The 25,508-nt window shown below is 43.1% G+C and overlaps 1 protein-coding gene across 3 annotated transcripts in view; it reads right to left on the bottom strand.

Annotated features, from left to right (window-relative positions):
* Positions 1–3,440: 3,440 nt before the first annotated feature.
* Positions 3,441–25,508, bottom strand: part of igf2bp1 (insulin-like growth factor 2 mRNA binding protein 1) — a 169,783-nt gene continuing 147,715 nt past the window's right edge. For all 3 annotated transcript variants that reach the window (XM_060849052.1, XM_060849053.1, XM_060849054.1), the window contains 7 exons: positions 24,633–24,768; positions 23,986–24,108; positions 23,336–23,455; positions 13,339–13,413; positions 11,609–11,740; positions 7,816–7,929; positions 3,441–6,700 (listed from right to left, as the gene is read on the bottom strand). In XM_060849052.1, coding sequence (XP_060705035.1) covers positions 6,605–6,700; positions 7,816–7,929; positions 11,609–11,740; positions 13,339–13,413; positions 23,336–23,455; positions 23,986–24,108; positions 24,633–24,768 — 796 coding nt within the window. In that variant the 3' untranslated portion in view covers positions 3,441–6,604. The remainder of the gene's footprint in view (positions 6,701–7,815; positions 7,930–11,608; positions 11,741–13,338; positions 13,414–23,335; positions 23,456–23,985; positions 24,109–24,632; positions 24,769–25,508) is intronic.

Raw genomic sequence — 25,508 nt, forward strand, 5'->3', positions numbered from 1 at the left:
GCCACAGGGCATGTTTTCACACCAGGGATTCTATGATTCTAAGATACTCATAAGTACCACATCCTGGGGATTTGTACCCAAGTATGAATCATCATCAAGAAACAGAAATGAGTAATTGGCTGAATGCTGATCTGAGCTACCTGGAAGCCAGAGAGTCTTTTATAATAACTAGAGTCAACCACTATCTGATGGTCATGTTGATTACCCCCAGGCAGCAGCCATATTGCAGGAGCAGCAGATAGAATCCAAACAGGATCTTTTGGCGTACAAGGGCAAATGGAACAGCAGTTTATATAAGAACCCTTCAAAAACTGTCAGGGCAAGAAAGCCTTTGAGAAGCTCAAGGTAACCTCTGTCTTAAAATGTTCCATGTTTCATTCCCATACAGAAATTCAGATTAAGAAATTGGAATCTACAGCCTGTGGATCAACCGAGACTTAAAGGTTAACAGCTTAACCTACATTAACCACATCCTTTGGACATTGCCTTTTTAAAAAACCAAGCTGGCAATTCTTGGTTGAAATGTCATATATTCATGTTTTAAATTGGCCCAATTCTAAGGACAATTACAAATCTTTACAATTATGAGTTAAACTCTGGTGCCACTCAAAGGTCAGGCCACAAGTTGGATAATCAACTTCTAATTGCCCTCCAAACAGCCCGACAAGCGATATTAGTTTTAAACAAATGCTCCGTGTAAACTCATTCTTTTCTTTAAATTCAAATTGAAATATTAAGAATCTTAAACACTGTCCTGCCATAGGAAATGTCTCCTGCCGATTGTGATCTGGTTGTCTTTCTGTTTAAAATAATATGTGCCAGAGTGAACACTTTATTTAATAACCCTAATTTAATTTCTCACTCTCTGCACTACTCACCGCCACCATTAACGAAACCATAAACTCACCACTGGTTGTTTTGGGTCTAAATGGAAATAAGCAAACCTGGCCTTCATGAGGCTGTCCATTTAGTGGTTTTAAAGATTTTGAAAGAGGTGGTTGTGCTATAAAAATATTCATGAATGGAGCAGTTCATTGAACACAAGCCATTCATTGCCCCCATAGACAAAATCAGGGCCTCATAGCCAACAAAGTTATGGCCTTCAGACTGGACAACTTGCAATCTTAGGCTGAGGGCAATGGGCAGGATTTAAGCTCAGCATGTCAGAGCTAGTTTAGGTATCTGAATGGTTCCATTTCACACTGTAGAGTTCCACGGCAGGTTTCGCCTGCTTTGCAGCTTAGACCTGTAATTGTTCACATGAAATCTGTAATGGAAAATCAAAGCACTGTTTGGAATCTAAGGCTCTCCAGTGGGAATTGACATGCACTTTGATGTGTACAAACACCAATTCATTAGCCAATCTCATATAAACTCTAAACTCTAATCAACATGTGGAGCTAAACTTTTGGCATTAAATTTTACCACAGACCACTAATTTCAAAGCAATTCCACTCTACGACATAATGGTTAATCTAGTTCCCTCTTCCTTTCCTAGTGTCTGTTACAGACAATTAAAGCACAATGGGAAAGATTACAAAGGCTACAAATTGAAAATTCAAGGTGGAAACCCAGGGCAAATTCTCCATTTTTCTGGAAGCCAATAACTGAATAAAAATCCTTCATCAAAATTGGGAATGAAAAATGGACAAGGTCCCCAAGACACTAACCCTTGTCATTATAGAAATCTACTCTACTTCCCTGGTGTACTTCAATATGCACAACATCCAACTGCACATTTTTCAAGTTGGCTGCTGACATTCTGCCTTGTATTTTTAGAATTTTCTGTCTGTATTTGTGCATTGGAGCTTTGTCATGTGCACTTGCCCCTAAAGTAATGTTTTTAACTGGCACTTTGCTGACCTTTAAATTCATTAATTCCCTAAACTTCATTAAACTCCCTAATATTATGGTTCTTCAAACATGTATATTCCAAAAGAGAAGCTTTCTAACTCATAGTTTCTCCATCAATTTCTGTTCTTGTTTCAGTTAACATGCAGCTCTGCGGGAGGAGACAATCAAACCGTAGTATTCAGGCAGACAGTGTCTATGGCAGGACTGTCAATAGCAATAAGCAATCTACCACTGCAAGTGTCGATTGCCAGCACTGTAGCTTCAAGATATAAAAAGGCTCAAACACGTGTCGGTGAGATGATGCTTGCTGTAGGGTCAAAAAAAATATATAGGCCGAAGTCTGAATAGGCTGTTTCACAATTTAAGCAAATAAAAGGAAAAGTTGTATAGAGGACAATGCCTTAACCTGAAAACAAAATACAGCAATGGTTGAATGGGCGTTGCACAAATGTAGCCACTTTCAGAATCTAGTCTTTTGCTCCCACATGAAGTATTTAACAAAAGCAGGCGGCATGTGCAAAAAACTTGGATTTTTCCCAGATTGTTATACAAAGAAATAAAATTGAAAGCACTTTTGTTTTAAAGAGACTGGATGCATGTACAAGCACAGCTCTGTGTGTCTATGTAGAGGTCATTTTGTGTAGGGACCTGGATTGTGGGTATCAGGAGAGACTTTAAGATTTGCAACCAGGATGGGGTAGGGGAGACAGTCCATGCTTATAAAGAAGGCATAAGAATTAAGACTTATTTTCCGCGTGTGGCCCAGCTGCTTATTTTTGTTTATGAGATGGAGGTATTGCTGCCAAGGCCAGAATTTATTGTCCATTCCCACTTACCCTGAAGTGAAGCTTATCTCACTGTTTCAATGCTTCACCCTCACCAGAAGCTGCAACCGAGATTTTATAGTCATGCAAACTGTTCTTCTTGACGTGATATTCCTGTGAACATGAAAATGGCAATATTGAGGCAGAAGATCGAGTGCTCCAAACTGTTACTCTTTCCTGTAATAAGGCCATGAACACCTACTAGCCTACATTGCCCTTTCCCCAGTTGTTTTGGAATCATCCATCTCAATTATTGGGAGGAGTTTAGAGGAAAGTTTCACCACTTGGCAGCTTTCAGACAAATTCTTTCTTTTGCATTGTCACAGTTGTGGAAAACTGACTGTTGGAAGATTAGAAAGTAAGAGTTAATTTTCAGGAGGTACTAAGTATTTTTGTTTTTAAGATTAACCTCTTAACCAGAAGCTCAAAGTGTGGAGCTTCAAATAGTGAAGCTCTGAAAGTTTCCAGCTTTGAAGCCTTGTTTTAAAAATAAATACATTGAGAAGAATAATGGCAGGTGGAGTGAGGAGCAGGAAGTAGAAGCAGAAGATAAGACATAAAGTGACAAAAGACTGCATGAGTTCCACTCAAATATTCTGTCATGTTGAGATGCTAATTGTGTGCATAGCAAGTCACAACAGGAGCAATAAGGGAACAGGGATGAAGAGAGAATTAGGGAGATTGAAGTTAAGTTAAGCCCTGAATTACTAATCCAGGGCTCACAGAGGTCAATCAGTCCTATTTTAAATGTGTGCATGTTTCCCAGATATAGAAAGGTATACTTTCAGAGTGACATAATTTTCAAGGTTTGCTCTCATTATAAACATGGACAGAGGAAGCATTGTGTGCAGAGATAAAATCTTTCACACATTACAGGGTTATTAATTATGTATACTGAAAGTAGCTAACACAACAATAGTGACAAAACTAAAGAATTTGAGTAAGTGTAGGAAATCCAAGCTTTTTACACATCACTAACTGAAAATCACATCTAATGATTTTTTCAATGTCTAAAAATAGAAAAATGTGGCATTTAGCTGCATCATCACAACTGCCTTTAAGTACGTAAAAATGCAAATTGTTCCCAATGTGGCACCTCTGTACCTCAGATCTGAGGCAATTGCTGCAATTTTCAATTTTTTTTAAAATTATTTAAACACTTCCAACGACTAGAAGCAGGGGCAAAACTAACAGCCCACTCCACACATTTCCTGGCTGTTGTACGTAACTCAGCAAATTTTACTTTCTTTTATTAAAAAAATAAAATATTCAAGACTATCAGCTTTATAAGTATATAAAATACCAGCAAGCAAAAAAGGAACAAATGTTGAGGTACTAAACGCCTGAGGTAGTCTAGTAAAAGCACACAGTGATGCCCTGGGCCATCACCGGTGAATATACTTCCTTCGGTGTTCCTTAGCAGTGTCATGTTTTCTCTTTCTCTTTCAATTTTATTTTTCACAATTCAGTTAATTGAAAAAAAACACATCGTTCCTAGAAAAGGGACTGGACCAGATGTCAAAGTTGTTATCACTCTTTCTTCCAATGATTCACTTATTTTTAATCTCTTTCAGTTAATACCATACTCCTCACATGTGGGACTCTTAGTTTCATTCCACTTTCTTTCCTTACTACAAATTCAAGGGTTGGAGAAAAAAATGACAAGATAAAACAGATTTGTGTCCACCACGCAAAGTTCCAATTGTAACTCTGTTTGGCCCTGGAAGGTGACATGATCGTTGTGGGGAAAACACCACACTAAAATCTTGGCCATTTGGAAGGAATTAATTCATAAGTTTAGTTCAAGAAAGCGGAATAAATTTTAAGTTAATACCACACATGGTTGGCATTACCTTATCAATCATCACAGTTCATTTAAGATTTGGCAAGAATACACAATTTTCTAGCATTTTAACACTGTGGAAGGCTTAGTATGAAAGAATAAACTTAGACAAATCAAGAATCATTTTAACTCAAATGAAGGTTGCTTTTTTTCTCCGTGTCCCAATTTTATTCCAAAGATGGTGTCCATCACAAAGATATACTCAGCCAATGATCAAAGCTCAGCTGGCTCATGGTATCCTATCAATAGATTGATGGAAGTGGTAGAGGAAAAAGAATGCAATGTCCTTTTGTGTGCATTGTCACCTAATCCCAAAACCCCTTTTAGAGACTGTTGAATAATAATTATCTGTAGGAAGCATTTGTAAAGATTGTGTCTTAAATAATTTTCCAACATCTTTTAGAAGATTCCATTAATGTCAAACATTTACAATGGGCAATAAAGCAGGGGTAAGACTCCCAAGACTTTATTGTGTTTTCTTTCAAAACATGATTCCAGAGTTAGACTCAATGAAAGATTAACTCTACTCCAACTGAAATACAACAGGGCCTTGATTTTCCATTCACAGATGTTGCTAGCAGTATATACCAGCTGACACACTGCACTCAAACTATCCATCTACCTCCTAACTCAACTAGCAGGTCTGAAACTAGCATAGGTAACAACCTTTTCAGACTCTTCCATAGATCTAGTGGTCTACTGTTTGGCATTTTGACTTTAGTTTTGATTCAAAGTTCAATTCTTGGAATCTTTTTGATGTGGACAACAAGGTGTTAGGAACCCACAGAAAGTTCAGCAGTGTACAACACCTTCACTTTGCAAAGCCATTCCAGCTTTGTTTTTTTGTTCTGCTGCTCCTTATCTCACGCATTATGTGTCTCGCTATTATGATTTGACCTAAATGGAAACTTTCCATCTATTGTGAGAATATTTCTAATCTACTTCAAAGATCCATAAACAAGCTTTTACTTGTGCATCTCTTATGTTGTGTCGACTGACCAAAACCTAATGGTACCTGACACAGACAAGTTTATATTATCCCTACACTGAATGATGTGGCTTTTTTTAAAACAAATGAATGCTATATTAACAAGCACTGTGTTTCAGACCTTTCAGATTAGCGAAAGTTAATCAAATGCTTTGGGGCCATGACTTAAAGGTTTGGAATGTCCTTCAATTTGCTTCAATTATCAACTACCTAAAAAAAAATATACTGACCTGCATTCAGTGACAAAGCTGGAAGTCTACAACTATATCCGATTGGATAGATCTGATGGCCGTTACTTGCCCTCTTATGGCTATGAGGTAGATTGCCTTCTTAACCAAATTTTCACTTGATATATTTTTCTCTCTTGACTTCCCACATCCCAGATTCAGTCTTGCCTTTTGTTTGTCATTGACAAGTAATAGAATATTTTTATGTTGGAATCCAATTTTGCTATTGTCCATAGTCTACAAACAAACCCAACCATATTCACCACATCACCTTGTCAATGATCTGGCCAGCATGACATGGTCTCCCTGTAACCAACTGTCAGAAATAAGAGTGAGAATACAATGGTGGGTTTTAGATAGGGCAGAAGAGAAGAATCCACTCATTGTAGAGGAATCAAATTGGGAGGATCCTTCTCAAAAAAATTTTAATAACGGAAGTTGCTAGTATAGTCATTCTCCTATTAAATAACAAGCAATTTATCATCAGAAATAAGTCACAAACCCAAAATTGGTAAGAATTAACCTGTAACAGGATGACCAGTATAGCTCTAAGTGGAAATGGGTTTCAGGCCTATATAAGTAACAGCTTCTCCAGTCTCCCAGGTGACATATTGTCTGTATCCAGAGAGAAGGTTTGCCCTGTCCCCCACATGGAATTGAGGCTCTGCTCGTGTAAATTTTCTTTTACATAGTTCAAGTGGAGAAAAAAACGTCTTAAATTACATCAACTTATTATAATTTCTTTCCACAATGTTTACTTAGCCTTCCACAGTTTAAAAAGTGAACAAAACGTTGATCTAAATACAGCCACTCTTTGGCCTGGCATCTGTCTTCATTGTTGGGACGTGTCTGGAGTATTTTGGTGTTTTCACTTCCTCCGAGGCTGGGACTGGTTGCTTTGTACCTTCTGCTGTTGCTGATGTTTGACTTGAGCTAATATTTCCCTGATCTTTCTTTGTGCTAGCTGTGGGACAAATAGACAGATCAGTTTTGTATTTCAGATAAAAGTTGTGAGAATTAGCAAACACAAACCTTTGTCAGGAGTTCAATACTGGGGAGAGTGTTAAAGAAAAAAGTGCAAATCTGTTAGCTGTCAATGATTATAATTAATATCTAGTTAATATATTAATCAACTCATGTCATAATAAGGGCTGAAATCTGGAAACAAATACAGTCTTGGCCATTTAAATCGGAGACATTTAACACAAACTGGTCACTATATCAACCAGGGAAAATAGTCCTGTTAACTTGTTTGCATTAATGACAATTTCAAAAGTTACTAGTTTTAAATTTAGAACTTATTTCACATAAAAACTAGTGTTTGCTCACAACATAAAAGCAGGGATATCTATTTCTTTAGATACATTGAAGCCAAAGCAAAACTAAACTTGACTGAGTGAAATTATTGCAGAAATATCAACGCTGCAATTGTGCAAAACACTAATTTTGTTATTGTCATGAGTACATTCAAGGACAGTGAAGAACTGACAAAAAAATTACATGTTGCAAAACACTACTAGATTCATGAAGTCTTAATTCAATTGTATGCCAAATTATTTTAAAAGTGTTTGCAATAAGAGTTTTAATTTTATGAACATAGCCATTGCTTAGAGCGAGTAAATCAAGTTTGGACACATGCCTGTTACAGACTGTGGAAGCTGGTGTTTTGTCTTTTAACACTCTGTCAGTGAAGTAATAATATAGATTCTGCAAGTTCTAGGGCCACGTAACTTGGAAAGTCTTTCAGGGTGTTTCAGAGCAAGAAAACAATGCTTACTAATCCCCATGCTCACATTTCCAGTCAATACAAAACTTCTCAACACATCAGGGAGAGAGGGGTTATTTCTATTTCCCATTATAAAAGTTAAAGAAACTTGGATTTGAACCTGTGGTTATGTACCTGAGCATTAATCCTGCGACATTCCACACCAACTACAGGGAATAGCGCTAGGAGAGTGGGACTTGGCGAATTGTATTTCCAGTGACCTGACTCAGATATGATGGGCCACTTCTGCACTGTAACCATTTCATAACTCAAATAGCCCTGGAACTCCCTGGAGGCAGGTGAATGGTGCCTACCTGACTTGCGTAAAAATGACCAATGATCTTGACGACAACTTGGTCATTCTCATCTGGGACCTGATCTCGAGGCACTACAACCTCAGCGCTGGACAGATTCTGCAGCTCATTCACCTACAGCAAAGGAACCAGAGAACGAGTGTGAGGATGAATCATATTGCAATGAGATCTCAACAATCACAGTCAGTACAACTTGCTAATTATTAACATGATTTGGAGATGCCGGTGTTGGACTGGGATGTACAAAGTTAAAAATCACACTACGCCAGGTTATAGTCCAATAGGTTTAATCGGAAGCACACTAGCTTTCGGAGCGACGCTCCTTCATCAGGTGATTGTGGAGGACACAATTCTAAGGCACAGAATTTATAGCAAAAATTTACAGTGTGATGTAACTGAAATTATACATTGAAAAATACCTTGATTGTCTGTTGAGTCTTTCAGTTGTTCGAATACCATGATAGTTTCACTTCTTTCATGTGTAAATCACAAAACCTTTTTTTAAAAGTTGCATTCTCAGGTTAGCTGTAACAATGGGTGTTAGCTAGACAATACGTTGAAGATCTTGGTGAGGAGCACCTCACCAAGACCTTCCCCACACCTCCACTGCTTGCCTTTAAACAACCGCCAAACCTCAAACAAATCATTGTTCATAGTAAGCTGCCCGGCTTTCAGGACAACTCCATACAACCCTGTCACGGTAGGCGCTGCAAGACGTGTCAGAGTGTGGACATGGATACCACCATTACACGTGGGGACATCTCCCACCAGGTACGTGGCAGTTACTCATGTGACTCAGCCAACGTTGTCTACCTTATACATTGTAGGCAAGGATGCCCTGAGGCATGGTACATTGGGGAAACCGAGCAAAGGCTACGACAACGGATGGATGGCACCGCACAACAATCAACAGACAGGGGTGTTCCCTCCCAGTTGGGGAACACTTCAGCGGTCCAGGACATTCGACCTCGGACCTTCTGGTGACCATCTTCCAAGGCGGACTTTGGGACAGGCAGCAGCGAAAAGTGGCCGAGCAGAGGCTGATAGCTAAGTTCAGTACCCATAGGGAGGGCCTCAACCGGGACCTTGGGTTCATGTCACATTACAGGTGACCATTATTGCACTATACACACACACTCCTACACATACACACACACACACTCCTATACACACACATAACACAGACACACACACACACTCCCATATACACACATAACACGGGCACACATATACACAGACACGCACACAGACACTCATACAATCCTTACAGACACACACACTCCCACACTCACGCAGGCATCCTCTCAGAGACTTAGACCACTCTACATTCATGCACACACATATACACTCTCTCTAAGACACTCACAACCCCCCATCCCAGGCACACACACACTCCCACATGCACCCCCTCACAGACTTAAGACACTCTACACTCACTACACACACACATATACACTCTCTCTCACACTCACAACCCCCAACCCAGACAGACACGCACACAGACAAAGACCCACATGCACACATATATTTTGTGGGGTGAATTTGTACTTGCAGAGTTACATTGTACTTTGCTCAAAAACTTCATTAATTCATGTAAAACTCTGATCTCACTTTTTAGATTAGAATCAATCTAAACATCATGGCATAGACAGAGAACACAGGGGGCTAACACCTTCAACATATTGTCTAGCTAACACCCATTGTTACAGCTAACCTGAAATGCAACTTTTAAAAAAAGGTTTTGTGATTTACACATGAAAGAAGTGAAACTATCATGGTATTCAAACCGATGAAAGACTCAACAGGCAATTAGGGTATTTTTCAATGTATAATTTCAGTTACATCACACTGTGAATTTTTGCTATAAATTCTGTGCCTTACAATTGTGTCCTCCACAATCACCTGATGAAGGAGCGTCGCTCCGAAAGCTTGTGTGCTTCCAATTAAACCTGTTGGACTATAACCTGGTGTTGTGTGATTTTTAATTATTAACACACAGACATCAACACACAATAAATGGCAAGGATTCTTGGGGTCAGGCACAGGATTGGAAAACAGCAGCTTGTACTTATTATGCAACTTTAGTGCAATAAATGTCCCAAAGCATGTGGCAGGGGTGTCTTCAGCAAAGTTTGACACTGAGCCACATAAGAAGATATTCGAGCAGATAACTACAGGCTTCGTCATGTATCTCAAAGAAGGAAAGAGGTGGAATGGCAGAGGTTCAGGGAGAGAAATCCAGAGTCAGACCTGAAGATCTGAACACAGCAAGTGGCCATATATTTTCTTGTTTAAGGTTAAAAACTAGTTTTCAGATATGCAGGGAAATACCAGGAGATTGCTGAAAATTAAAAATCAACTGCTGCATTTTTTGAATTGCTTGATATAATGTTGTTTTCTGAAGCAGTGAGGAAGAGACTTCAAGACCCAGGGATACCAAGAGTCTTTTGAGTTCAGGAAATTCTATCTGCCACCAGCCCTCTAATTGGTCAAGTGGCAGAGATTTAAAAGCATTAAAACAAACAACCGAAGCCTCCAAACAGAAAACATCCATCCATCCCTCCCGTCCTTGTGGGAAAAAGACAGAAAAACCAACAGAGCTTAAAACCAGAGTTCTAAACCAAGAAAAGACCTGGGTCTACTTGATCAACTACTGAATCAAGGAAAAAGTGTCACTCTACTGAAAATCACATGTATTATTACCAAAATCAAAAGGATGGTGAGAAAATAACTTTCCACCTTATGGTCTGAACTTTAGATCTTTGGGAGTTAGTTTATATTGTCTATATTCTTTTCCCACCCATAGTACATAATAAACTGTTTGTCTTTTGACTGTCTTAACCATGATTAAGTGGGGGGTCCACTTAGACATTTTGAAGGGACATAGTTTGAGCTTTGTAGCAATAGATTAGAAACGCTTTCTTTCCTCTGTCCTTTGCAAAAGTTAAAGGGATTACAATAAATGGAGTTACTTTACAGTTAATGATGTTCATTCTGAACAGGTTTTATTACAAGCGCATGTAGCTACTGCTGCTGGAAAAGGTACTTCAAGTTTAATGACCTCTGATCCCGTTTCCTATTTGGGACTCTATTTCCTGGATTCCTGAAGAAACTGAATTCTTCTCATGGAAATTTATTAAATGCTTAAGAAGCCTGACAGGGCTGGAGAATCTAGAACAAGGAGCTGCAGTCTCAGAGTAAGAGGTCAGGACTGAGATGAAGACAAATTTCCTCTCACAGTGGGTTCTCCACCCCAGAGAGTTATGAGTGTTTAGCAATCAAGTACACTCGGTGGGGGGCAGAGGGCAATAGGTTTCTAGATGCAATGCGAATCAAGGATGAAGGTGATGGTGAAGGAAGCAGATTTTTAAGATCAGCCGCAATCTCATTAAATGGCAGAGCAGGTTTGAAATGAAGGCTGAATGCTGTAATTCTGCTCCTTACAGTGAAATAAAACAAACCGCTGCAAATGCTAGAGATCCGAAACAATAACAAAAAGTGCTGCGGAAACTCAGCAGTTCTGGCAGCATCTGAGGAGAGAGAAACTGAGTCCAATATGACTCGTCCTCAGAACACCAGTCACATTGGACTCAAAACGTTCACTCTGTTTGTCTCAGCTGCCAGACCTGCAGAGTTTCTCCAGCAATTTCCGTACGATCTTACATTCCTCTTCGGACTTGGCGGTGAAATGACTCATTCTAAGGATCGCGTCAGACAGCTTCTGTCTGCTTCATCTGTACTCCCCCTTTTCAAAACCAAGCTCAAAAAGCAACAAACCATCACTGGCCCTTACAGTTTTTCCTCCCTTTCCTATCACTCTGCCAGCTGCTGAGGCAGCAACTTTAATATGCGTCTCAAGTTTGACTTCTTCCTTGGGTCCAAAGAAATTTTCCTCTTTCAGCTTCCCGTGGATCCTGCCCTGGACCTGGGGGAAGAAGAGAACAAAAATATGTCATTCAAATGATTCTATGTGTCCTAGCCCTACCTCTCCTGTTGCTGCTGACTGACATTGGTAGAATGTGCTCGTAACTCTCAAATGTGACTGTTCTCTGTGTGTAACACTGGGAAACCTAACTACGACTGTACGGGACTTCAATCCTGTCCTCAGCTGTTGTTCACACCAATGGAAGGCAGAGCATAGAATCCCTACAGGCCCTTTGAGTCCATTCCCACCCTCTGAAGAGCATCCTACCCAGATCCAACCCCCCTAGCCTATCCCTGTAACCTTGCAATTCCCATGGTTAATCCACCTTGCCTGCACATCCCTGGACACTATGGGGCAATTTAGTAAGACCAATCCACCCTAAGCTGCACATGTTTGACCTGTGGGAGGATACCCACACAGACATGGGGAGAACATACAAACTCCACACAGACCATCGCCCAGGGGTGGAATTGAACCCAGGTCCCTGGTGCTGTGGGGCAGGAATGCTAACCACTGAGCCAACGTGCCACTTCTTGGTAATAATCTCATGCCTCATCAACCTCTGGTACAAAGACTCTAATCTACAGAAGCTTGCCAGTTTTGTTGATTCTTGCCACTTTAAGCAACTGAAATCCATGTGGAATCCTTACAGCTACAGAGGTGGGGAGGAGTGGAGATGAGAGAAGAGAAGAACAGGGAAGAAGCAAGAAAGAGTGAAAGAGAGAGGGAGACAGGGAAGTGAATTAGTACAAATAGTAATCCCATTTAAAAATAAAGGATTTCCATTTAAAGCAGAGATGTGGAGGATATTTGTTTTCCCTTTCAGAGGGTTATTAATCTGTGAATTCTCTTTCCCAGAGCGTGGTGAAGGCTGGGTTATTGAACATCTTTACGGCAGGTTAGAAAGGTTCCTGATTGATAAGGGAGTCCGAGATTAGAGAAGAGTTTAGGCCATATTTTTGAGAATCTTATTAAATAGCAGTCTCAGCTCGAAGGGCTGAATGGCCTCTTCCTGCTCCCAAATCATATGTTAGTAAGTGGGATAGGGAAAAGATCAGATAGTGAGAAAGATGGGAGAAAGAAAGGAGAGAGAGAAGGAGAGAAATAGAAGAGAAAACAAGTGAAGGAAACATTTCAGAATGGGAACAACAATTGAAGATGGTTTACATTAATCCTACACCCAGGCTCCATGTTGTAAATTAATTGTATCTTCAAAAGCAGAAGGAGGGCTATTCAACCCATCAGATATGTACCAGCCCTCCATTTAGTCCCATTCATCTGTCATTTCCCCAACAGCCTGATGTTAAAGATGTTACCTTTGAAATGGTTTTACACCTTCCTTTTAAAAGTAATTAGAGATTCTGCCTCCACCACTGTTACTGACCCAGCACTCAATGCCCTGTCAACCCACGATTCAAAAATATTCAAACCTTTAATTAATTGGTCAGGATAGGAGGGGTTTCAAGCAGAAAACCCAATTTCCATTTTAGATGGTGAGATGAATTAGAGCCTGTTTTCAGGTAGCACTCACACATTAAGCTCACATTTCTGTAAGAATTATCTTTTCTCTTTCTAATGAAGTTGTCTCTTTTTTTTACCTTAAACTGAGCCTCTGGCAGCCCTGTAATGATCACCATGCGCTGTTTGGTGTCCGGACTTTCTGCTGGAGCGATCTGCAATGACAGATATTAAGAAATTACACCAAGCATGAAGCTACAGTGAGGGCATTCCATTCTGTGACAGTGCAGTAGCTGAAAATGTGTTGCTGGAAAAGCGCAGCAGGTCAGGCAGCATCCAAGGAACAGGAAATGCCCAAAACGTCGAATTTCCTGTTCCTTGGATGCTGCCTGACCTGCTGCGCTTTTCCAGCAACACATTTTCAGCTCTGATCTCCAGCATCTGCAGACCTCACTTTCTCCTGTGACAGTGCAGTACCTTGCTTTTACATTGCATCTGTCACATCATAAAGGCAGCACTTGGTGTTTCTTTGGAATCAATCATGTAGTAAATGATTTGGCCAAACAGTGAGTTTTAAAGGAGCATCTCCAAGGAAATGAGGCTGACAGCGAAGTCTGCACAGGAAATTCCAGAGCTTACGTGGAAGCAGGGAGACTCCCTTACAGAGCTAGGGAGCGGCATGGCCGTGGAGGGATTTGAAAACAGGGATGCAAAGGGGGAGCCCCAGGATACCAGTGTCATTGAGAACATCCACGCCCTTGTCATTTCAGGGAGTGCACTCCAACTGGCTCTGCAAAAATTAAAGTCTCATCACACTGTAGTTCTTTCGCCAATGATATCATCCAGTTACCGACACTTCTGCCAATGGAATATTTCTCCATATTTCCTCAACAAAATCTCCTTGTAACTCTGAACATCTCCATAATGCTCTTCACAATCTGAGTCTGTGTGCAAAGCTATTTAACTCTAACCAGGTTCCTTTTATTTACCAATAAAGCATATAAAGGAAGTGAAGCCAATACAGGTGAAATGGGATTAAGAAGAATTGTTTTTACTTGTCATTTCTCCCATAAACAACTGATACAGTAAAACGAGACAACGTTCCTCCAGGACAGAGGGTGCTACATGGACAGCACAAACTACACAATCGGACACAGCATAAAGTGCATAGGAAGTGCAAAACACGCAAATGACAGTGTAATAGAAGAATGATGAATAACAGAAGCAGCAATACAAAAGAACTTCAGGTGGGAAGGAGTCCGATTGTACTGTCAAGGAGCCTGTTGGTTTGGGGAAAGAAACTGTTGCATGGTCTGGCCGGGAGAGACCAAATGCTCCGGTATCTTCTGCCAAATGGCAGGAAGGGGAAGAGTTTGAATGAGGGGTGCGTGGGGTCTTCCACAATGCTCTTAGCCTTTCGGATGCAGTGTGTAGTTTAATGTCTGTAATGGAGGGAAGAGAGATCCCGATGATCTTCTCAGCTATCCTCATTATCCGTTGCAAGGTCTTACGATCCAACTCAGTGCAATTCCTGAACCAGGCAGTGATGCAGCAGCTCAGGGTATTCTCAATGAACTTCTTTAGAATGTGGTGAGGATGGGGGGGTTGGGGGTTAGGAAGTGGGCTTTCCTCAGCCTGCGCAGGAAGTAGAGATGCTGCTGGGCTTTCTTGGCTATGGAGCTGGTGTTGAGGGTCCAGGTAAGATTCTCTGCCAGGTGTACGCCAAGAGACTTGGTGCTCTTCACGAACTCCATGAGGGAACCATCGATGTCCAGCTGGGAGTGGTCATTCTGTACCCTCCTGAAGTCAACGACCATCTCTTTTGTCTTGACCACGTTCAGAGACAGGTTGTTGGCTCTGCACCAGTCCGTTGTCTGCTGCCCCGCCCCCCCACCCGGTCGTTCCTGCTGATGAGATTCGCTACAGTCGTATCATTAGCGAACTGGATGATGTGATTCGACCTGTGCATTGCTGATAAAGCAAGGAAACCGTGTCTCATAAACTTGATTTGAGTTTTTTTGAAGAGGTGACCAAGAAGATAGATGAAGGCAGAGCTGCCAACATTGTCTACATGGACCTCAGCAAGGCTTTCGACAAGGTTTTGCATGGTCGACTGGTTAGTAAGGTTAGATCACATGGAATCCAGGGGGAGCTGCATACAAAATTGGCTTGATAGTAGGAGACAGAGGTGGTAGAGAGTTGTTGTCCAGATTGGAGGCCTCTGACCAGTGGTGTGCCAAAAGGATCAGGGCTGGAACCACTGTTGTTCAAAATTTATATAAACAATTTGGATGAGAATATAGGAGATATGGTTTGTAAGTCTGTGGATGACACCAAAATTGGTGATATTGTGGACAGTGAAGGAGGTTATCAAAAGGTACAATGGGATCTTGATCAATTGGGCAGTGGGCAGAGGACTGGCAGATGGAGGTTAATTCAGATGAATGTGAGGTGTTACATTTTGTTAAGACAAACCAGAGCAGGACTTATACAGTTAATGTTAGGGCCCTGGAGAGTGTTGTCGAACAGAGAGACCTCGTGGTACACGAACAGAGTTCCTTGAAAGAGGTGTCACAGGTAGAAGAAAGTCTTTGGCAAGCTCATCTCCATCGGTCAGACCATTGAGTACAGGAGTTGGGATGTCATGGTATAAGCGAACAAAACATAGGTAAGAGCACATTTCGAGTACTGCATATAATTCTGTTCACCCAGCTTTAGGAAGGATGTTCTTAAACTGGAAAGTATACAAAAAAGATTTACAAGGATGTTATCAAGACTGGAAGGTTTGCATTATAAGGAAGGCTGGATAGGCTGGGACTTTTTGTCTGTGGAGTGTAAGAGTACTAAGGGGTGACCTTATAGAGGTTTGTAAAATCATAAGGGGCATTAAATAACTCCACAGAGGCCGGTATCCTATCACCAAGTTATCCTTTATTTACATGGGGAGAGTCCTTGACACTGATCCAGCTCTCAAGAGTGAACAGAATGCCTGACACTTCTGTTAATATCTGTCATCCAGGGCTCCCTGATTGAGCTGGTAATCAGGAAACTCATATTTTATGACGTCCACCTGGCTGACTTGTTACAATCACCACATTCCTCCCCATCTGAGTCTGGGGACGTAGGCTGGGTCTTTTTTTTTGTAGCTTCCCCCAGGGCATTTATGCACCAGGTCAGGTTCTGCCAACTCTGCCTCTGTTACAGGTGGTGTGCAATGCACAGTAACTCACCTTTTACGCCCGGAGTGCGTCGGAAGAAGTTCATTCTCCTCTTCAGGCAGCAAAGGAGTTGAGGCTGCAACATCGGCCATGGGTCCATCTCAGATTCCAGGGCATTTTCAACACTTGTTGGAGAGGGAGAACCCACGGGTTCTAGAACAGTTGGAAAGGCAGTCGAGGAGGCGGGCAGGTTTTCCTCCTGCACTGTTTGCCAGTTTGCAACTTTCATTTGGTCCTCATGCTAGTGCAGGACCATCACACCGACATCAAACTTCATCTCCATAAGTAAACTGTCTCTCTCACTTAGCAGAGTTTTGTGTTTGGCATTGGTGTCCTTATTGCCCTTTCACCCTGTCCCCAGGGCCAGGTCCAGGAAGATCAAATTTACTTGTCTGCGAGTTTGCACATTCTCCCCGTGTCTGCGTGGGTTTCCTCCAGGCTTTCCAGTTTCCTCCCACAGTCCAAAGATGTGCAAGTTAGGTGAACTGGCCATGCTAAATTATCCGTAGTGTTAGGTGCATTAGTCAGGGTAAATATAGAGGGATTGGGTCTGGGTGGGTTGCTCTTCAGTATGGTGTGGACTTGTTGGGCCGAAGTTCAGGCAGCATCCGAGGAGCAGTAAAATCGACGTTTCGGGCAGAAGCCCTTCATCAGGAATAAGGCAGAGAGCCTGAAGGGTGGAGAGATAAGCTAGAGGAGGGTGGGGGTGGGGAGAAAGTAGCATGGAATACAATAGGTGAGTGGGGGAGGGAATGAAGGTGATAAGTCAGGGAGGAGAGGGTGGAGTGGATAGGTGGAAAAGAAGATAGGCAGGTAGGACAAGTCCGGACAAGTCATGGGGACGGTGCTGAGCTGGAAGTTTGGAACTAGAGTGAGGTGGGGGAAGGAGAAATAAGGAAACTGTTGAAGTCCACATTGATGCCCTGGTGTTGAAGTGTTCCAAGGTGGAAGATGAGGCATTCGTCCTCTAGGCATCTGGTGGTGAAGGAGCGGCGGTGAAGGAGGCCCAGGACCTCCATGTCCTCGGCAGAGTGGGAGGGGGAGTTGAAATGTTGGGCCACAGGGCGGTGTGGTTGATTGGTGCAGGTGTCCCGGAGATGTTCCCTAAAGTGCTCTGCTAGAAAGCGTCCAGTCTCCCCAATGTAGAGGAGACCACATCAGGAGCAATGGATGCAATAAATGATATTGGTGGATGTGCAGGTAAAACTTTGATGGATGTGGAAGGCTCCTTTAGGGCCTTGGATAGAGGTGAGGGAGGAGGTGTGAGCGCAGGTTTTACAATTCCTGTGGTGGCAGGGGAAGGTGGCAGGATGGGAGGGTGGGTTTTAGGGGGGCGTGGACCTGGCCAGGTAGTCACGAGGGAACGGTCTTTGTGGAAGGCGGAAAGGGGTGGGGAGGGAAATATATCCCTGGTGGTGGGGTCTTTTTGGAGGTGGCGGAAATGTCGGCGGATGATTTGGTTTATGCGAAGGTTAGTGGGATGGAAGGTGAGCACCAGGGGTGTTCTGTCCTTGTTACGGTTGGAGGGGTGAGGTCTAGGGTGGAGGTGCAGGATGTGGATGAGATGCGTTGAAGGGCATTGGGAAGGGAAATTGCGGTCTCTAAAGAAGGAGGCCATCTGGTGTGTTCTGTGGTGGAAATGGACCTCCTGGGAGCAGATACGGCGGAGGCGTAGGAATTGGGAATACGGGATGGCATTTTTGCAAGAGGTTGGGTGGGAAGAGGTGTAATCCAAGTAGCTGTGGGAGTCGGTGGGTTTGGAAAAAAATGTCAGTGTCAAGCCGGTCATCATTAATGGAGATGGAGAGGTCCAGGAAGGAGAGGGAGGTGTCAGAGGTGGTCCAGGTAAATTTAAGGTCAGGGTGGAATGTGTTGGTGAAGTTGATGAATTGCTCAACCTCCTCACGGGAGGATGAGGTGGCACCAATGCAGTCATCAATGTAACGGAGGAAGAGGTGGGGAGTGGTGCCGGTGTAATTACGGAAGATCGACTGTTCTACGTAGCCAATAAAGAGGCAGGCATAGCTGGGGCCCATGCGTGTACCCATGGCTACACTTTTAGTCTGGAGGAATTGGGAGGATTCGAAGGAGAAATTGTTAAGGGTGAGGACCAGTTTGGCCAAACGAATGAGAGTGTCGGTGGAAAGGTACTGTTGGGGACGTCGGGACAGGAAAAAAACTGAGGGCTTGGAGGCCCTGATCATGGCGGATGGAGGTGTAGAGGGATTGGATATCCATGGTGAAGATGAGGCATTAGAGGCCGGGGAAACGGAAGTCTTGATGGAGGTGGAGGGCGTGGGTGGTGTCTTGAACGTATGTGGGGAGTTCCTGGACTAGGGGGGAATAGGACAGTGTCAAGGTAGGTAGAAATGAGTTCAGTGGGGCAGGAAGATGCTGAGACAATAGGTCGGCCAGGGTGGTCAGGCTTGTGGATCTTGGGAAGGAGGTAGAACCGGGCTACGAGGTTGGAAGCTGTGGGTGGGAGATCTCCTGAGGTGATGAGGTTCTGTATGGTCTGGGAGATGATGGTTTGGTGATGGGGGGGGTGGGGCCATGGTCAAGGGCCGGTAGGAAGAGGTGTCCTCGAGTTGGCGTTTGGCTTCAGCGGTGTAGAGGTCAGTGCACCAGACTACCACTGCGCCCCCTTTATCTACTGGCTTGATTGTGAGGTCAGGATTGGAGCAGAGGAATTGGAAGGCTGCGCGTTGTGAGGGTGAGAGGTTGGAGTGGGGGAGGGGGGTAGACAGGTTGAGGCAGTTAATGTCCTGGCGGCAGTTGGAAATGAAGAGATCGAGGGCCGGTAATAGGCCAGCGCGGGGTGTCCAGGTGGATGCAGTGTGTTGGAGGTGGGCGAAGAGGTCCTTGGAAGGTGGGCGGGAGTCCTGATTGTGAAAGTAAGCTCGGAGGCGGAGGCGGCAGAAGAAGTGTTCGACGTCACGGCGTGTATTAAATTCATTGATGCGTGGACGGAGGGGGATGAAGGTGAGTCCTTTGCTGAGGACTGATCGTTCGTCCTCAGTGAGGGGGAGGTCTGGAGGGATGGTGAAAACCCGGCAGGGCTTGGAGCTGGGATCTGGTGTGGGTGTGGAGCCGGTAACTGGAGTGGGTGTGATGGTGGAGGGAATGGGGGTGGAGTCATGAGCAGGGGTAGTGTTCCCCTCAGGGTTCTGGGGGCCAGGAATGGTGACAGTGAGATCTCTGGGGGGCGCGTCAGCAGAATGCAGGTGTGTGGCTTTGGTGGGGGCGGTAGTGGTGGCAGACACAGCAGTAGGGTTGGCGGAAGTCACTGAGCGTCTGACATCAGTGATGATGTAGGGGCAGAAGTGATGTCACGTGTGATGCATGAGGAATTGTGAGGGGTGGAAGTGGCTGTGTGAGTGGCCATGATGGGGGCGGAAATGACATCATCAATCAGCGTGGGGGGGATCTTCTCCCCATTAGCAACTTTGCAGGAGCTAGCCTTGTGGTTACATGAGGGGTGGGCTGATAATCAAATAGAAACCAAGATAGTTTGGTCCCAAGTGAAGCTGTAGGCTGTTTCTTTAAGCCTGCCTTCAAAGTTCAGACTGCTCTTTCTGCCAGACCATTGGATGATGGGTGGTATGGGGCTGTCCTTATATGTTGAATGCTATTTGACTTTAGGAAATATTCAAATTCCCTGCTGGAAAATGATGGTCTGTTTCCTGTTAGCAACACTTCTAGGAGTCCATGCATTGCAAAAGATGTGCATAGCTTTTCTGTCGTCGTCCCTATATTTGAAGAATGAACTCTGCCCCTGTCCAGCCATTGTGAATGGGCGTCCACAATGACTAATAACATTGAGCCTATGAAGGGACCTGCATAGTTGATGTGTAACCTGAGTCCAGGGTTACCCAGCCATCCCCATGAATGTGGGGGAGCTGCCAGTGATAAGTTTTGTCCTTGTTGGCATTCTGTGCATGGCCCAGCAACACAGCTAGGTCTACATCCAACCCTGGCCACCTGACATAACCTCTCACCAACATCTTCATTTTGGGAACCCCTGGATGATCCTGGTGGAGTTCAGCCAGGTGACCTTTGCTCGGGACAATCACTCTTCCTCCCCATATTAATATGCCATCCTCTACTGTGATCTGGTCTCTCCAAGTCCAGAAACATTTCCATTCTGGTTGTGATGGTCCTTTGGTATCCCCATCACCACCAGCTGTTTCAGTTTTGCCAGGACCAGATCTTCCTGCATCCAAAGTCTGATATTGTCAGCTGTGACTGTAAGTGTGTCCAGAAAATTTAAAACCAGAACGGAATCTTCCAGTGACAGTATCACTGGTGGTATACCTGCCAGTGGGAGGAGGCTCAAGGCATCCACATTTGTTACTTGGCCTCCAGGATGGTGTTCCAACCCGTAATTATATGCACTTAGTATTAGAGTCCACTGCTGAATTCGGCCTGAAACTATGGGCAAGCACTAGCCGGGGTTTGTGGTCCGTTATTATTAAAAGTTTACATATGTAAAGGTACTGGTGGAACTTCCTGACTCCAAATATGACCACCAAACCTTCCTTCTCTACCTGAGCGTATTTACGCTCTGTTTTAGCCAAAGTCCTGAGGATGCATATGTTAGTGAGTGTTTCTTTCCATTGGCCCACCTATAAGCTAATACTACTCCATCGTACAGAGAGGTATGACATGTCAATACCAAATCTCACTTGGGATGATGGTGTGACAGCACATTAGAGGATGAGAACTGTTTCTTCACTTCTCTAAAAGCAATGGTTTGGCTCCAAGGCTGACCCTTGTTTAGGAGTTGATGCAATGTTGCTGGGATGGAGGGCAGGTTGTCTATGAACGTTTTATAATAATTCACCAGCCCAAGGAAAGAGCTAACCTCCAGTACAGACTGGGGAACTGGGGCACCTTTGATTGATCTCATTTCATCCCCAAATGGGTCATTTGAGGTGTCTTGGAACACACATTTTCTAAGGTGTACATCTGCCTGGGAGGAACATCTAAGGACTACGTCCAAATTCTCTATGTGCTCCTTACTGGTCTTCCCTGTTATTAACATGTCATCTAGATAAATGGCTACCTAGAGTAGACCTTGTAAAATGTTCTCCATTGTCTGCCGAAGAATTGCACAGGCTGGCAGTACCCCAAATGACAGTCTTGTATATTGGTACAAACCCTTATGAATATTAACTGGAGCATACATCTGGAAACCACATCTAACTGCAATTGCAAATATGCATGGCTCATGTTCAGCTTCATGAAGGACAGTCCCCTGCCAAGCTTTGCATATAAACCCTCTATGTGGGAGATTTGATATTTATCCAGCTGCAAAAGGCGATTTACCGCTTGTTAAAAATCCCCGCAAAAGCAAACCGATCCATTGGGCTTCAGAATCAGTGCAACTGGTCTGCGCATTCTGCAAACTGGACTGGTATGATGATTCCTTCACTTTCCAGCCTTTTGATTTCTTCCTCTAACATAAGGCAAATGGCACTGGTGGAGGCTGGTACAATTGCAGCATTTAAAAGGCATCTGGATGGGTATATGAATAGGCATATGCCAAGTGCTGGCAATTGGGACTAGATTGGTTTGGGATATCTGGTCGGCATGGACGAGTTGGAGTGACGGGTCTGTTTCCGTACTGTACATCTCTATGACCCAATATCCTGAGGAAGGGAGCCTGGCTACATTTACCAACTCTGACTGGATATAGTCCTGGAGATTTCATTATGTGACCTCAAATGAACTGATCCAAAACTTCCTCCAATACTTATGTAATTAAAAAAATGGAAATTGTCTCAGAAATTAAAATTAATTTGTCAGTGGCTGTTGCTCGCGGCGATACCCAGGAGCTGAATACTTGGGAGACTCCAGGGCATTGCTTGAGAATTGGCAACCAGGTGGCAAGGTCACAAAAATTGCAAAAAGTACAAGAAGAGTCTATACAGAGATATGGATGGGTTAAATAAATGGGCCGTAAAATAGGCAGATGGAGTAAGATGTAAGGAAAATATGAGGTTTTGAGAGAGATTGCAGAGCTTTAAGGTAAAGATGCTTCTGGGAGTGCCGGAATGAATCACAGAGACAGATACAGCAGGTGATCAGACAGGGAAAGGAAATATTATTGTTTACTGCAAGGAGCATGGAATGCAATAGGGAAGTTGTGCTATAGCTGTCCTGGGCTTTGGTGAGACCACATTGGAGTACTATACACTGAAAAGACATAATTCATTGGAAGCAATGCAGAAAAGGCTTATACAATTAATTCCTGGGATGAAGGCATATAATGAAAGGTTGGACTGGTTGGACCTGTATCCATTGGAATTTAGAAAAATGAGGTGATCCCTTGGAACACACTGAAGATCCTGAGGGTAGGTTACAGAGAGGATGTTTCCCGTTGTGGGACTGTCTGGACTTAATTCAATTTAAAAATAAGGAACCTCCATTGAGGGGGGATAGAGATTTTTCTCCTGGAGAAGGGTTAATTGATCTGTAGAATGCTCTTTCCCAGACAGCAGGAGAGGCTGTGTCATTGAATGTTCAGAAGATGGACTTAGATAGATCCTGATTAACAAGGCAATTATAAGCGATAGACAGATAGACACAATCAGATCAGCAATGATCTTAGCAAATGGCAGAGCAGGCATGAAGGGTCAAATGGCCTCTTCCAGCTCTTAGGTAAAAACAATGACTGCAGATGCTGGAAACCAGATTCTGGATTAGTGGTGCTGGAAGAGCACAGCAGTTCAGGCAGCATCCGAGGAGCAATAGCTCTTAGTTTGTATGTTGATAATTATTATTCTGGCCCAAGTATAACCCCAGTCCCCATAATTTAACTGACACTTAATGCCCTCCCAACTCACTTGCTAACAAAGCCTTTAAGAAAACTCATCATCATCTTAGAGAATCAATGAAAAGAAGCAAATGTACTTACCTTGATTGAAGCCTCCGCACATCGAGAAAGCTGCTTGATGTGTTGTCCTTTCTTTCCAATAATGGCACCCACAGCCTGGGCTGGGATGAATACATGGACTGTCTCAGGATCAGAGGTTTGCTGCAGAAATCAAACGCATTGTCATCACTGGCCAAGGCTCAGCATTATCCCTTAATCAGACTTCCCACTGGCTTAATCTTAACAAGAATACCCGAAACAGGATGAAAAAGTACCCTCTGATTTGCATCTTTCAAAATCCAGCTGAGGAAGTCATAGTGCCTGACTGTGATATTGACATAATCACACACGGCAGGTAACTCTGGAGGTTAATTTCCATTGATTCAATAGGTATGAACACCGGGAGGTGCATTGCTTTATCAATGCTGCTCATGTGGACTCAATCCCATCTTAAAAATGACCTCTGAGCAGAGATGGAGGCCTTGCAGCCTACAATATGTTTGCTGTCTATTTAGAAGTCCTGCTCCCCACTCTTTCCTTCATTCTTCTGACTTTGTAATTAAAGTTCCAATTCCTGTTTGAAAGTTCTTCCCTGACAATCTACAATCCTCCCAGTTTTGTATTGGTCAAAGATCTCAGGTCTCACTCCCAAACAAAGTGGCTCGATGTGAAAATCGCAATGAGTGACTCACCATGTAGGGGCCGTAAGGTGTTGCTGGTGCTACTCCGACAGGATGAGGTGGGATGGTGGATGAGGAAGGTGGGAACAAGCCCAGAGCATTCAGATTGAGACCAGGAATCAAGTTTGCCTGGAGCTGAAAAAGAACAGTATATGAATTAGCACTTTAGAGACACAGGAGTGTTACACCTGTGCAGGTATTCCCAGGGAGATACAGCAGTGTTACACCTGTGCAGGTATTCCCAGGGAGATACAGCAGTGTTAGACCCGGGCAGGTATTCCCAGGGAGATACAGCAGTGTTACACCTGGCCAGGTATTCTCAGGGAGATACAGGTGTGTTACTCCTGGGCAACCACATCTCTAATGGTACACGAGCTTTAGATAATGAAGAGAAAGGGAGAGCTGAAACAGCTAAAATAAACAGGGTGGCAGAACACAGTGAAAGAGAAATATAGACAGTAGAAGAGAGGATGAAGTAGGAAGCAATAAATCTATGCAGAGAAATATGGAGGGAGAAAATGGGGTAGACAGAAAAACAGAAAGAGGGTGAATATATGAAATGAAATTAGAAACTACAAGCCCAATAAAGTGAAAAGCAAATTAGAACGTATGTCCCAATGGAGGGGAAGATATGACATTTTTGTGACATTTAAACTTACATTCATAGCAGCAATGTCATTCTCATAGGCTTCTCTCACTTTTTTCATGATATCTTCCTCAGCTTTACAACAAGCTTCGATGGAGCCTTTCACTGTGATGGTTCTCTCTGGGTTATAAAGTGTTAGGTCCTGCAAGCTGGCACAGCAAGTGAAAACTTGATAAATTTAGGTATAGTATAGCAAGTCTTTGAAAAAAAAATTTAAAAGAAAGCTATTGTTTGATGTATCTTCCAGTAATTCAATTTGCAAATCTCACAGTAAATGAAAACATATTGCAACAAGCTGCCTGAGCAGCATCATGGAATGTTTAACACAGGATGAAACCTTTGAGCTCATCATGTATACACCAATTTTTAAAGAGTTATCTAATTAATCCCACTCACTGTCCTTTCACCATAAAAATACTTTCCCCTTCAAATACTTTACCAATCGCCTATCTGAAAGTTATTATTGAATCTGCTTCCACTGCACTTTAATGCATTGCATTCCAGATATAACTTACCCTGTCAGAAAAATCTCCTTATTCCCACCCCACCTCCTCTCACCAGCTATTCATACTTCTGACTTTGGAAAGCATTTCTCCCTATTTATCATTTCAAGTGTTCAATGACTTTGAAAGTCTCCATCAAATGTTCCCATGGCATTGTCTGTTCTAAAGAGAACAATCTCAGCTTTTCCACTTTCATCACACAGCTAAGAGAGATAAGATAGGTTGGAGCTGGTTTCCTTACAGTAGACAGAGCTGAGGGGGAGCTGACTGCAGTGCAGGAAGTTATGAGGAGCATATATAGGTTAGATAGAGAGAACCTTTTCCCTTTCGTGGAGAAGTCATTAGTCAGGGGACACAGTTTTAAAGGTAAGGAGGAGCTTTAGAGG

This window comes from Hemiscyllium ocellatum, chromosome 32, assembly GCF_020745735.1.
Source record: "Hemiscyllium ocellatum isolate sHemOce1 chromosome 32, sHemOce1.pat.X.cur, whole genome shotgun sequence".
In the NCBI taxonomy this organism is placed as follows: Eukaryota; Metazoa; Chordata; class Chondrichthyes; order Orectolobiformes; family Hemiscylliidae; genus Hemiscyllium; species Hemiscyllium ocellatum.